This window comes from Marmota marmota, unplaced genomic scaffold (genome assembly GCF_001458135.2).
Source record: "Marmota marmota marmota unplaced genomic scaffold, marMar, whole genome shotgun sequence".
NCBI lineage: Eukaryota > Metazoa > Chordata > Mammalia > Rodentia > Sciuridae > Marmota > Marmota marmota.
Window position 1 is genome coordinate 7,548,542 of NW_026000101.1, and position 15,721 is coordinate 7,564,262.

General features: G+C 32.0%; 1 protein-coding gene across 7 annotated transcripts in view; it reads right to left on the reverse strand.

Moving 5' to 3' along the window:
- Positions 1-1,772: 1,772 nt before the first annotated feature.
- Fsd1l (fibronectin type III and SPRY domain containing 1 like) overlaps positions 1,773-15,721 on the reverse strand; it is a 51,668-nt gene continuing 37,719 nt past the window's right edge. For all 7 annotated transcript variants that reach the window (XM_048783268.1, XM_048783267.1, XM_048783269.1 and 4 more), the window contains 3 exons: positions 15,282-15,533; positions 12,602-12,690; positions 1,773-7,021 (listed from right to left, as the gene is read on the reverse strand). In XM_048783268.1, the coding sequence (XP_048639225.1) occupies positions 6,899-7,021; positions 12,602-12,690; positions 15,282-15,533 (464 nt within the window). In that variant the 3' untranslated portion in view covers positions 1,773-6,898. The remainder of the gene's footprint in view (positions 7,022-12,601; positions 12,691-15,281; positions 15,534-15,721) is intronic.

A 15,721-nucleotide genomic window follows, 5' to 3' on the forward strand; every position in this document is an offset into this window, starting at 1 on the left:
TGATGTTCAGCCTCACCTCGAGCCCTGAGGAATGGAGCCAGCCTTCTATGGATTAAGACCTCTAAAACTGTAAGCCCCAAAATAAACCTTTCCTCCTTTACAGTTGTTCTGGTCGGGTCCTTTAGTCATTGCAGTGAAAAAGCTAAAACAGGATATATTCACCTGTAATAAATACCCGTAGTACAATCTTTTGACAGGATGGACTTTGGGAAGAGACCTATACATGTCCCAGAGGACAGCTTCAGGCTGATCAGGCAAGGAATTCTGAGGTGCTGGCCATGTAGAGCATAGTCTAGAAGTGGGTAGAGGAACATGGATTCCAAGGAGTCACAATCCCTTGGCTCCTTCAATTTTTTATTCCATGGAGAGTCATAGCAACAGTGTGGCAATCAGGCCATGATCCATCTCCTCTGACTTAAGTCTGAATTCATGCACACACTCATGGTATCATATGATGGATAAATCATTTGTTTCATAATATGAGTAACTTTCCATTAATAGTACATCTGAAGCTGGGGTTGTGGCTCAGTGGTAGAGTGCTCGCCTCGCATGTGTGCAGCCCTGGGTTCAATCCTCAGCACCACATAAAAATAAATAAATAAAGTGAAGGTATTGTGTTCAATTACAACTAAAAAATTAATACATTTTTTAAAAAGTACATCTGTTATATGGAAGCACCATAATCAGTGCCTGCTGTGTTGACTTTTTTAAGTAGGCATAAATGCATCACTAGTATGCAATATAAATGCAAAATAGGAATAAGGGAAAACTGGGACAGAAAAATCCAAGTTTCCCAAGCTCTTATCCAGATATCCTAGCCAAGTGCAGCAGGATTGGTCTACCAAGAAAAGGCTCCAGTGCAGGAAGCCAACTCCCATAATGGTCTACATATTATAACATTATTAGAGGGTGGTGTACAGAATGTCTATATTACTTTGACTTTTTAAAAATACTCTCTTTTCCAACAATCACATTGTAAGCATTTAAATACACATTGATGAAAATCAAGCACTGAAGCAAAAGAAAGAGAAAAATGTTTAATTTTTAGATGAGATATTCCAAGTGCTTTTGTAAAAAACTTAACTAGGATATTCTATACACAACATACTATTACTTAAACATACAAGTTACTACACTTCAAATACTCTATTTTAAAGATAACCATTTTAAAGCTTTGTGTTGTTTCTAAGGAAAATGAGGCAATATGTTCATTAACTCAGTGTTGCAGAACTGAGCATATATGTGGTTTATTAATGTTCTTCATCCATAACTTAAAGGTTAAACCTGAGGAATTAGAATTTTTATTACTGCATAGTGAAACCATATCCAGATAATAGACATACCAAATTTGTAGATTAACATAACTTGTAAAACATCTCCATTAATAAATCTAATTTAAAGCAAAACAAGTATGTGAGATAATAAATGATATTTAGGTTTACTAACAAGGTTTTGAAATGCATCTTGTTTTTTAAAAAGGACAATGCAATACTGTTGTCAAATGTTCACTGAGCACACAAACTCCTGAACCATTTAGTTGTTTGGAAAAAAAGTTATTCAGGCCAAATTCACTCTTTGCACATGGCACTGAGTAGTCTTAAGCTGAAAGTTCAAATTCCTGTATGGAAAAGTAGCAGCTTGCTTAAAAACTGTTTCTTTATGCTATACTTCTACACTGATACACTAATGCCATGGAAGAACTTTTACTACTCTAGAAAGTCTTAAAATAGATAAGAAAATATTAAAAGGCCACAAGTCATGCACAAACTAAATTAATATTATATGACATCTTGATAAAAGGTTTTATTTTAAAAATCACATTTAAAATCAATGATGATACCACTTTAAGAACATGCTTTATCAAAGTAAATGGCATTTAGAAGTATCCGAACACTTAAATCCATTAACTAAAAATAACAGCTTACATTTACATATCACTTTGCTGTTGTTGAAGCAATTTCACATACTCCATCCATTTATTCCTCACAACAGCCCTGTGAGGTAGGCTGAACAAGTTACAATTATTTTAACCCACTGTCTCCTCCTATGTATAGGACACCTATAAAAACTTAAATTGAGCAATTTTATAGGTTTTTATAGGTGTCTTATATTTGGGAAATTGAGACATAATGAGTTAAGTAAGGCAACAGAGGCCCAAAGGTGATGAGTGATTTACACAATTGTCACAGACCTAGTATATGATAAAGCTAAGGTGATAAATTTTGAATGCTTTTGAAAAAGATGCCAAAATCATCTTAATATCACATGTAGGTATTTTAAAGACTAGTGGTTTTTAATATAAATTATATTAATCTAAAACTTTAGCTATTATGTATCTTATAGTATGAATTAGTTATAAATTTGATTTTAAAGAGTCTCCCTTAGATTAGGTGAATTAGACTCAGTGCTTTGGTACCTTAGAGATATCAGAAATGTTTTATACATGTTTTTAAAAGATGGATTCTCATTGTTCTGTGCTCTCCAAAAAGTTCCAATATTAATAAAATGGCTTTTGCCAATCACTTACAATTTGACTTATTTTAAATTAGTCCAAACTTAATAAGTGCCAAGCCAAAGCAAACACGTTCACCTACCTTCTGCCCTACATTACTGTGAAATCCTCTATACATCCATTCCTAAGGACTAACATATATTGACTGGGTATTATTAAGAAAACATATCACCTTAAACAAATATAACTTAAAAGATTATGAATCAAAAGTCAGTACCCTATACTGACCCCGAAATAACAAATACTTTTAGCTTAATAATTGGGTAGTCCAAGGAGAAAAGTACCGTGGCAATTTCTGGTATCTGTTTATTAAGCCAGTACTAACCTTTATATGACATGTCCAACACCAATTAAAAATGTTTATGTAGGTTAATCATATATTCCAGGTAACAGTGCTATCATATGTGACATTAAAAATCACACATAATTGCAGAAATGTAAATACTGTAAAAAAAACCCACTAAAACTACTATGAACATGAGGTAATCTTGCTATGATGGCTAAGAAAACATGATCTTTCATAATACTCCAGTGCTGGCATTATGAAATGTAAGTTTTGGTTAAAAATAACAAATAATTTTATGGTTACCTGTATACAGAGTGACCATACACTTCTCTGAAAGACTATATCTAGTAAAAATAAACTCAAGAAATAAGCTTTGCTGAACCTATGTTATGTGATTACATAAAAGTGAACCATATTATACGCAGTTAATTTGAGCTTTTTAAAAACTAACAAATTTACTTTTTAACACTTCTGACTTTTTAACAAAACATTATTTTTAAAATGCAGTCTCAGCATACTAAAAAGAAGCAAAACTAGCTGCACAATAAATTGAATACACTAGTTTTGAAAATGTGAATGCAAAGTAATAAAATTTTCACTGCCATATCACAGACACTCAAATATTTGTTTTATGAATTAGCCTATCAATGAACACAGATCTAATAAATACATTCTTTAAGAAATTATGATGATTTGAAAATTGCCAAATTTTTAAACCCCAGAATCACATATTTCATAATAAGATGTTATACTTTCTTTTAAAACTCTTTGAGGAATAATCATTTTTAACATATATCCTTTTCCAAAATTGTTTTTAAAAGAAATAATAATATACAAATAACAAAAATTTTATGGAAACATAAAAAAACCTAATTATTCTAAGTAAGTCATGAAACAATATCTTAGCCTAATTAAAAGATTTTATCACAAATATTTACTTTTATTATTTATACCACCAAGGATCACAGTTCAAATTATACATGATATTATTCATGCTTTAATTTCATAAATGAGAAAATAAATGCAAGTTAATATGTCACTTTATATAACACAGGGAATGATTACTATTTGCAGAACAAGGTAAGCTGTATAGCAGTAGTTAATGGTTTGTCAAATGGTACAGATGCCAATAATTAAACCCATGTACAGACAAGACATGCCCCTAATACTGTAAATTTATTCACCTATACCTGGAACATTCAAATAATTACTGTATATTAAATTTCTTTGTGCATTATTATTAAATGCTTGGTATATACATATTTACCAAAGTTAAAGATGTATGTGACATGGTAAACTGCAAGTGTCAAAATGAATTGTAGAAAATTTCCTTTTCTAAAGTGCTTAAGGCAGCTCCTTCATTTCTATATCCAGTTTAATACAACTGGCTTGGAATTCAACTGGTAAGAGGGAAATGCAATACTAATGCATATTTTTATAAAACATAATTTTTGCACCTACGATAGTCAACTTCTCATGCATTTCTTTTATAGAAAGCAGTCATGTTTGACCTGTCAAAACAAAAGGTAAATAAAGCAATAAAGGATATTTAAAAGTGTTTAGCAACTTTCCATAATGAATTGAGCAAGAGAGCTCATTATAACTCAAAACATCAATGAAAATGTTAAATATTATCAAGTTAATAGTTACCTTATTTGAGATTATTTAAATAGGCACTATATTCAATTATTTTTTAGTTTAAAAATGAGGATGACAGACTTTTTCATCCAACTTAAAATTGTTAAACTAAAACACTTCACATTTTGCTCTTAATTTAGAGACCCTGAAGCAGCAGCAGAGAGGGAGCCTTCAGATTCTAATTTTGATGTAATGATGGTATAATTTAATATCAAGTATTACATGTGATGTGAGCTTGGACTCCAGATTTACTGAATTTAGTACTACAAAGCTGCTAGTAATTAATTCCCAATGAAATTAGAACATTTTGCAAATGAGTGTTAGAAAATTTATATGCAAATTCCAAATGATGGCAGAACACAAAAAAGAATTGTATGCACTCTTTCAGCCCAATTAATATTTCATTTTTCCCATGCCCTTGCAACAGAAGGCTCTCACAACTGTAATATGTCTGGCTTAAATATCAGTTGACACTGCATGAGGCATGAAGAAAGAGCATGCTTAGAGGAAAAAGGCACTGAATTAATGAGAAGACAATTATATAATACATAATAGTAAAAAAATTCTATACAAGAACATCTGGGTTTTTTTGTTTTGTATTTGCTAAAATATACTGTGTACAGCTTTTCACACAAAGCCACTCCACTAAATTACTGCTTTGGAGTGTGAAAGGGAATAAATTCCTGTTTCCTTGGGTCTTAGAATAGCCCTTCTATAGGGAATAGAACTTTCCAAAAATTTCTTTCCAAATACAACAAACAAAAACCAAAATTATACTTGGAGACTCAAGACTATCTATTGACATACTTTATTCCCTTAACTGCCTTACAGTCTTTAAAATTACCAACCTATTATTAGATAATAGTGTGGATATCTGTCCTCTAGAAAAGAAAGTAATACCCCAGGTCAAATGTAAGTCCTCATTTACATCTGTTTTTATCAATGAAACAAAACATCATATCGTAAGCAGTAAATTTTAAGAGGGCAGGTCTTTTTATAGAAAACAACTCAAATGTAAGCAACAAAGGTACTTCTGGAAGAAGGCTGTCATATTACAAGATATTTAAAATGAGAATGAAAGAATAAAAGAAATTAAAAACTAAGTAAAATATAAATTTTAATTTCTTTAAAATGCTCAAGGAAATCTTAAATACTGTAATTATAACTTTTAGTTTAGCTCAAAGGACTTGAGTAACAAACTTTGATCGATTTTTTAAGAATAGATTTGTTCTGTTCAATACCACTCATTGTTTAAATTTAAATATACCACTCCCAAGGCTGGGAAACATGACTATGTTGATTTTTAGAAGAATTATACCCCTTTAAAAAGCATATGACTTTAGCAAAAAGGATAAGGGGGTAAAAACCCCCAAAACCTCTGAATGGTTGGTTGAAAAACACACCAATTAAGTCAGAGATATGTAGATTTTTTCCCAGTTGTTTCAACCTTTCCTACATCTTATTAAAAAGAATAAATAATTACTAAAGAATACTTTTAGGTACATCCCTTTGGTTTTCTACCCTTAACCATGTTAAAAATTTTTTCATTCCTATTAATTTTTTTAAAAAAATGAGTATAATTACAATCAGTGCCAAATATGAGTGGGGAATTTTATCAAAGATAACTACTAAAGGTAGGGTTAAAGTAGACAACAATACCAGAAAACATAAGGCTTTTAAAAATCTTGCTGAACATTCAAAGTGATGGAATGCAAAGTAGTCAGAGCAAACCCTTTGCCATTGTGTTACTATAGCAGATACAAAACTGAAATCTGGGTGATTTTAAGCTTTTTAAATTCTTCATATTCACTCTGTATTTGGAGTTATAACTACAAGAGAAATACCAATATATTCTGGAAAGTAGAAGATGAGATAAAAACTAGTCAGTAAATAGGTTAATTTAGCAAAACTCAACTTATTTATAAAAGGGGGAAATACACCATTGTAAGAAAAAAAAAAAAACAAACTTCTACTGTCCCCAATCAATGATTTCAATTTTTAGAAAACCTTGGTGGGGCTGGGGCTATGTAATTTTAAAGATTTAGTGTATACTAAATAACAGGTAGTGATGAGATAGGAAAAAAGAAAGTCAAGAAAGAAAAGCAAATTTTTAAAGCCTTTCACTTCAGGCCCTAGGATTACCAAATGTAATTAAACATTTTAAAAGAACAAAAGTAATTAAAGAAACACAAAAACGAGTTTCTATATAAATATTTAAACACTGCCTTCTTTCCCATTTACTCTTCAAAACATCAGTTTCTTGCTCCAGAACTGCTTGCTTCTATGATATTGCACAGTAGATTCCTGTAAATGCTTCATACTAGATGCTTAAGCTAAGAGATTCCAGGCCTTAAAGCAGAACATAGCAAACCTGATTTCCACCACTCACAAATTTCTGTGATAGGTAACTGCACAGAAAAGGCCACCCAGTCAAGAGGGAGGGTAAACATTCTGCGTAGGCGTTACTGAGTAACATTGTTCAGGCTGCTGGCTGAACCAGTCATTCCATTTTCACTTTTCTGAAGTGTTCTCACAGCACTTGGAACCTGCATCCCAGTACTCAAAGAAAGTCCACCACACCAAACCTAAGAAAAGACAAAAACAAATCTCAAGTCAGATTTCAACTCAAATCAGAAATTCAATGATTCTTTTTTTTTTTAAGAAATTAAATGATTCTTAAATTTCTATTTGAAAGGCAAATGCCATGCATATGAAAATTGACAGATCCCAAATTGATAACCTTCATATTTGAGCTGAGGGGAAGTAGAGAGGCTCAGTATTCTTTTAAAGCTGCAAAGGCCAAAAGGAAGTCTTTGTGGTAGCTGAAGCCAACAAAGCTGAACCCAAGAGTGGAAACTCAGGGCTGCAGAAATTGAGAAACTGAACTGGATCAATCTGTGCAAAAGAAACTGGCTATCATTACTGATGTTAACCTTCACAACCAAGGAAAGTGTACAAAGAATCAACTTCCCTATTCCAATCATTGCTTTTGGTTTTGATGTTACCATAGGAATCTAACAACCCTGTGTTAACAGAATAAAAACCATTTGATTTCTTCCCTGTGTTTTTAACAATAAGAACTTGAATAATTTTTTGAGAAGGACTTCTAAGAAAACTGCAAATGACAACATCCATATGTACTTGCCATGTTCTATTAATTATGAAAAATATGAATGAATTTATGAAAGATATAACTGCTTTGCATGTGAAAAATACTGATTTGATAAAGTAAAAAAGATTTGAAAAAGTCAAGATGCTTAAAATATGAACATATGGACCATCTAAATTATCATTAGTTTGTGCAAGGAAAATTCAAGTTCTTTATGTATACTCACTCTCAATTATATCCTGTATCATTCGGTATTTACTACACAGCGTATTTAACCAAAGAATCTACTGCTCTGTAAAATTTATAACTAATACAATTAACATTCTAAATTTTTAAAACTAGCAGGCTCAGTAATGATAAACTCCCAAAACACAAATCAATCCTCAAATTATAAAATTTATAGGTTACCTTTTAAAAGTTATTTAATTGACTTAGAAAAATATTTAATCAAAATAGCACAAAGGTGATAATGAGAAAGTTAAAATCTTTTTCAACAAATGGTACTAGAAGAACTGGATATCAATATACAGAGAACATGAAACTCCAACTATACTATACAAAAGCTAACTAAAAATGGATCATAGACCTAAAAAGAGAACCTAAAACTGTAAAACTTTAGGAAGAAATACAAGAGAAAATCTTTGTGACCTGTATGCCATACATATGTATAGGTACGTATAGGCAAAGCATTATCCACAAATGGGAAAAAATTGGATAAATTGGACTTCATCTGAAAATAAAAAACTTCACTTTGGAAATGTCTATAAAATGAAAAGTCAAGCTATGAACTGGGAGGTAACATCTGCAAAAATTTTTGCATTTATACCCAAAATTTATAAAGAACTCTTAAAACAATAAGAAAACAAATTAATATCCCAAGAAAAGTGAGTAGAGAATTGTAACACATACTTCACCAGAGAAATTATGCAAGTGGAAAATAAGTGCATGAAAAGATATGCTCAACATAATTTGTCAGTAGGAAAATGCAAATAACAACAGGATAAAAAACCCACTATATATGGCTTATGGACAGTAAGAAAATGGCTTGTGGACAGTAAGAAAAATTTGACAATACCAAATGATACAAGGATATGAAAAACTTAAACATGGCTGTTGTAATGCAAAAATGGTACAGCCACCGTGGCAAACATTTTGGTAGCTTTTTACAAAGCTTTTAAGGAAAAAGAATTTTTATTGGTTCTTTTTATTATATGTAATATTAAGATTCATTTTGAAATAATTATAAAAGAACATAATTTGCTCTAATTTAGTCCTCAGTACTTGCCCTTTCCTCCTTCTCTTTCCTCCCCATGTTCCTTCCCTCTATTCTCCTGATCTATTAGTTTTTTTTTAATTAATGTCATGGATATGCATGATGGTGAGATTGTATATTCATATATGTACATAGGAAAGTTAGATCAGATTCATTCCACTGTTCTTCCCTTAGCCTGTCCCTCTTCCCTGCCCCTCAATCCCCTTAATATAGTCCACTAATCTTTCTTCAATTCTGATGGAATTCCCTCACCTTTTCTCTCCCCCACTCCCTTCCTCCCTTATTCTGGACTGGCTTCTGAATATGAGAGAAAACATTTTACCTTTGACTTTGAGGGACTGGCTTATTTCACTTAGCATTATAGTCTCCAGTTCCATACATTTACCAGCAAATGTCATAATTTCATTCTTTTTTGTGGCTTAGTAATACTCCATTGTGTGTGTGTCTGTGTGTGTGTGTGTATATATTTTTTTCTTTATCCATTCATTTGTTGGAAGGGGAACCTCAGTTGGCTTAATAACTTGGCTGTTGGAATTGTGCTGCTATAAACATTGATGTGGCTACATTCCTATAAAATGCTGATCTTACATCTTTTGGATACGTACTGAGAAGTGAGAGTGGTTGCAATAATTTGGAATCACACCAATGAGAGTATACTTTCCCCTCCACATCCTCACCAACATTTATTATTAACTGCCATTAGGAAATACCAATGTAGTTTTGATTTGCATTGCCCTATTTCTAGAGATGCTGAACATTTTTTCTTATATTTATGACCATTTGTATTTCTTCTGAGAAGTGTCCATTTAGTTCTTTTGCCTATTTATTGTGTTGTTTTTCCTAATGTTGTTTTCTAAGTTCTTTATATATATTCTGGATATTAGCGTCCTACCTGAGGAGCACGTGGCAAAGATCTTCTCCCATTCTCAAGGCCCTCTCCATACTCTTGTTTCCTTTGCCATGCAATTTCTTTTTTCTATACCAGGGATTGAACTCAGGGGCATTCAACCACTGAGCCACATCCCCAGCCCAATTTTGTTTTTATTTAGAGACAGAGTCTCACTGAGTTGCTTAGTGTCTCACTTCTGCTAAGGCTGGCTTTGAACTCACAATCCTCCTGTCTCCCTAGTTGCTGGGATTACAGGCATGTGTCACCACTCCCAGCCAAAAGCTTTTTAATTTGATGCCATCTCACTTATTGATCTTTGGTATTATTTATTGGACCTTAGGAGTCTCATGAAGGAAGCTGGTTCCTGTGCCAACATGTTCAAGCATTGGGCCTACATTTTCTTCTAGTAGTTGCAGAATTTTTGGTCTAATTCCTAGGTCTTTGATCCACTTTGAGTTGATTTGTGTAGGGTGAGAGGGGTCAAGTTTCATTCTTCTACATGTGGATTTCCAGTTTTCCCAGCACTATTTATTAAAAAGTGTGTATTATCTCCAACATGTTTTTGGCATCTTTGTCTACCATCAGATAACTGTATTTATGTGGGTTTGTCTCTGTTTTTCTATTCATTTCCATTGGTCTTCATGTCTGTTTTGGTGCCAGTACCATGCTGTTTCTGCTACTATAGCTCTGTAGTATAATTTGATGTCCAGTATCATGATGCCTGCAGTACCTCCATCATAACTCTTTTTTGCTCAGGATTACTTTAGCTATTCTGGGTTTCTTATTTTTCCAAATGAATTTTAGAACTGCTTTTTCTAGTTCTGTGCAAAATGTCATTTTGATGGAGATTGCATCAAATACTTTTGGTAGTATGGCCATTTTGACAATATTAATTCTGCATATCTAAGAACATGGGAGGCCTTTCCATCCTCTAAGTCTTCTTAAATTTCTTTCTTCAGTGTTCTAGTTTTCAATGTAGACGTCCTTCACATCCTTCATTAGGTTAATTCCCAAGTATTTTATTTTACTTTTTTTTTAAAGGTTATTGTGAATGAGAGCAGTTTTCCTAATTTCTTTTTCAGCANAAAAAAAAAAAAAAAAAAAAAAAAAAGCTAACAAACACAACAACATGGATGAGTTTCAAATGCATTATGCTACATAAACAAAAGATTATATACCTTACAATTCCATTTACATGACTTTGTGGAAACAGCAAAACTACAGGGACTAAAAATGGTTTACGTATTACTAGGGCTGGGTGTAATGGGAGGCGTCCACTACAAAGGAATATAAAGAAATTTTCTATAGTGCTGAAATGTTTTATATCTTGATCATGATGGTGGTTTTGTTTTTGCATTTGTCAAAACCCACAGAATTATACAATACTATAAATTATAGCTCATAAACCTGGCTTTAAAAATTAATCTTATATATGAAAATATTAATACTCATTTACTTAATAAACAAAAGACTTAAAAGAAGAAAAAAACAAGTTTAAAATAATTTTGTAAAGCATCTTATGATGCAGATGTGTAATTAGTCTCCTTATATGGAATGAAAATAACAATGAATAAACTCAGTACCTATCTACATGAAATAGATTCATATTACAAGTGAAATATCTTTTATAAAAGTACATCTACGAATTGAAAAAAAAATCTCTTCTGAGTTCCATATGGTAAACAATTTGTCTCTAATTGGCCAATTTGGAAAAACAGCCCAAAATATCCAATACAGTGGAGATTTGTAGTAAAGTGAAAAAAAAAAAAAAAGGCAACAAAAAAATAAAAAAGAGAGAAACAATCCATCTAATATCTTCTAATAATTTTTCCATGAGCAATAACTTTATTCACTATTTACTTCTGATTTCAGTGAAAAACCAGGAGTCTTTGTTAGCATTAAGTTTAATATTTTAGGGTATCTAGAATAAAAAAATACTATTTGTCATGAGATTTAAAGCACTGTGTTTTCAACCCATATATATCCTAAATACTTCCTCTTCATATTGGGGGATTATATTTAGGGGTAATGAAAGACTACACACATAAAACACTCCACAGAACCTGTACTTGAATTATATCATCTGATTTATACAGGGAGTCCCCACATCAAGGAAAGTTCTCACCAAAGTAATGGTGACCTTAACTGGATCTTGGAATTTCCCACAGTAGCCTAACTTTATGGAGAAATGTAGAATGTTAAGGTATTGGAAGGAGCAACAACATTTGCTTAAAAATAAGGAATTCAAATCCATGTTTCAATTTGTATGAAATATGAATTTTTCTTATATAAATAAGTCTGTAACTGAGTAGATCTGAAATTATATACACATACAGTCCCAAATGGAAACCATCCACATATTCAACTAAATTAAAATGGGTAAATTATTATATAGTCATATAATGGAAAGCTATATAACTGTGAGAATGAAGGAATTACAACATGGTACATGGATAAACCTCACATATATAATTTGGAGTCAGAAAGATATAATTCCACTTATATATAAAGAAGTGGTAAATGAACTTAAGGTATTTAAATTTACAGTACTGGTTACACTTTGGAGACGAGCCATTAGGGACTGGAAATGGGCACAGGGGCTTCTGAGATTCTGGTAATGTTCTCTTTCTTATCCTAGGGTCTAGTTACAAAAGCAAATACAGTCCTATAACAGTTCACTAAACTACATGCTTATGATTTGTGTACCTTTATTTATCAACATTGACTTCAACAAAGTATACCAAAATTGTACAGAAAAAATTGCATATTTCAGAGAGTGGAATGGAGAAAGGGAGATGACTATGAAGAAAAAAATAGGATGTTTGCTTCCCAAATAATAAAGATTATTCTTCTTAAAGTTGTCAAACTAAATAAAATATAAATTAGGTACTAACCATGAAACCAGGCAGTACTGGCTGAGTAAACTTTGTCTTAAAAGAATACAGCAGCTGTTTTGAATTTGCATCATAAAAAGAAAGTTGACCTAAAAGGAAGAGGGAAAAAAAGCCTTTTATTTATTATACAAGAAATTATAACTCTAATAAAGTCTAATGTGTAGTCATGCAAAAATAATAACTTAAGGCCCATCTTTGCATTAATTTTTTATTACAAACTCTAAGGATTGAACTTACTTTCACTAGAAAAATCAGTGAACGTGCTTAAGAAAATGCCCAAATCCAATTTTCTTCTTCTTCCCCTTGTTTTTAAGATCTCCATACTGTTTCACCATAATCTGACACTGTTGTACTTATTCAGCTATAAACTATTTATCATTATTTAACAAAAATTTTCATGAGCCCAGTAAAAAAACAAGGAAGTTTCTTCCTCCTTATTTTTACTCTACCCAAATCCTCTATTTATTTAAGGCTTACTATATTTAAAATACTAACTACTTAAGGCCAGACTCATACTCCAGTCTCTGAAATCATAGTATATTCATCACTGCTTCAGCTTTGTTAATTTTCAAATCCCCTCACAGTCTGTCTTTCAACAGGATCATGCCTTAAAATAACTCCATCTGACCTCCTATCTAATCTGATCTGATGACCTCCATAGGACTGTTGTTAGTTCTCGAAGCCTTTCTTTAATGACTATATTCTTGGTTTGAATCCTAACCCTAAAGATACTTTCTCTCTCTTCCTTTTCCTCCTATTCTGCTTTAAAGCTGCTTTGTCTGTGTTAAGAGAGCATTTATGAAATGCTCTCTTAATAAACCAGTTGCTACCAGAGAGTAAGAAAAAGAAACTAACATTTATGTATACTGTTAAAGTACTTGGTGCTTTATATATATGATTATCTCAAAACATGAAGCAACCTACATGATTGCAAAGTTAGTAACAACAGTGCAATAATGTTCAAGCATATTATTCTGTGTAATCTTCAGTAGTCACTCTGTGCTGCTGCTTCAAATATTTAGTTTCAGCTCTACTTCTGAGTTCAAGAATTTCTAAATGTTTGCTAAATATGTCACATGGTTGTCCTGCTATAATCTCAGTTTTCCACTGGACTCTCTCTGTTCCTTAACCCACTGACACTGCCATCCTCTTTGTCACACTGGCTGGAACCTCAGAGCTGCCTTCCATTCTTCTTTGTCTCTTCCCCCAATCTATATTTAGTTACCAAGTTCTATAAATTTTACACCATCAATTTCATTCTTGATTTCCAATTGCTTGGGTTTTTGTTGCCAATCACTTAACAAATATTTATTAGGACTTCCTGTGTTAAAAGCACTTAGCAGGCAATAACAATTTAATAGTTAACAAAATAAACATGGTCATGCCTTATACTTTAGACTAACTCCTAAAACATCTTATGCTCTTTATTTTTGTAATCTCTTCCATCTTTTAATCACTTACTTTCTAATATTTCTAATATAAGATTATCATCATATGACTATATTTTTCTAAAATGTACACAGCCAACCCTCCCCACTACTAAAGACTAGTCTATAAACATTTTTTCAAGGCTCTCAGAATCTGATTACATCCTACATTACAGCTTCCCCCTTTGTACTCTATGCTGTTAGCTAAAATTACTTCTCCCTATCATCTATATAAAATAACCATATGGGAAAGGAGAAAGGATGATAAGCAAATATTGTCCTGGTAGCTGAAAATATATATTTTTTAAAGTGCACCAGTAAATTTGTCATTCTGTAGAAAATGGTTTATCTTATTCAAAGGGAATAAGTAAAAAAGAATGTACCAAACTGACATGTCATCACTAAAAATAAATTGGCCCAAATTAATTTTTTTTTCCTTTTTTGAGTGATTAAGTTGACAGCATGGGATTGTCTGGGCCCAATGTGACTTAAAATGATAAAAATTTTCCATTATTAGCTTAAAGTGACAACTTGGAAAGAAACATTGTAAAACCAATGTTTTAAGAAATGCATTGACATAGTATATCACTTTAGGAGATTATAAGGATTTGAAAAGAAATCAATTTAATGCATTTTAACAAATAAGAATTATTGTGTGAATTACAAAATATAATTCTGTGTTTATTCAGGTGTCAGAATTTAAAAACAACATTTTCACAAATTACAGAGAGGTAAAGTGAGTTCATTTTAGAAAAACCTAATCAAGAGCCCTCCCAAGAAACAGGACTTCTAAGACAATAATGTTCAGACTAAAAAGTTATTTGAGCAAAGAAGTGGCAACTCCTGCAGAAATAGTGTAATACAAATTTTATATTGTGTGGAAGATGGACTGGATAATTTCCAAGGTTTATTCCAACTCAAAAAATCTGACTTCACCATTGTTTATACACGGGTAATAGAACAGTAAGGAAGGAATAAAAACAAGAAAAATTTTAGTGTTTAAGACTAAAATTAGCAAAATATTTCAGACTTAGCATATTATAAATGAGTGCTTTTATAGAGCTCCAGGCAGACATAATATGCCCTTCCAGTCTAACTCTAGTACTGAGATTATGTTTGTGATCAAAACCTAGTTGGCCAAAATGTCCTTACCATGATATTAACAGAAATTCTGTAGAGGTGATTACCAATGAAAAGTACTGAAACATAAGTAGTTATGATGAAATGACTTATGAAAAAGTAAGTAAACTTACCCCCATCAAAATCACAAAATACACCTATTTTCTCTGGAACAGTAACATCCAAAGCTTTGACTTTATTATTATGTTTTGCTGCAAAAGTATTTTGTAGCCAGTTGTTGACATGGATACACCAACTAGTGTTTGTCTTTCCCAATTGGTCAAATTTCCCCAAAGTTTTGTATGCTACTCCCACACTATAGGATTTACAGTCCTTCTGGGCCTTGACCTCCCAATAATGTTGTCCACTTTCAATAGCAGTGTCTCCTACAAAAGATAAGAAAGATACTCGACTCTAATCTCTTTCTCAGGAATTACACAGATTCTTATGTATCATTCATTCCACAAATTTAATTCAAAAAATTAAATTCAATTTCTCTTTGAAAATAATCATGTTAACATACAGACACTAAATGCAGAGTACTTGCTTAACTTTACTTTTGTAGTTTTTTTTT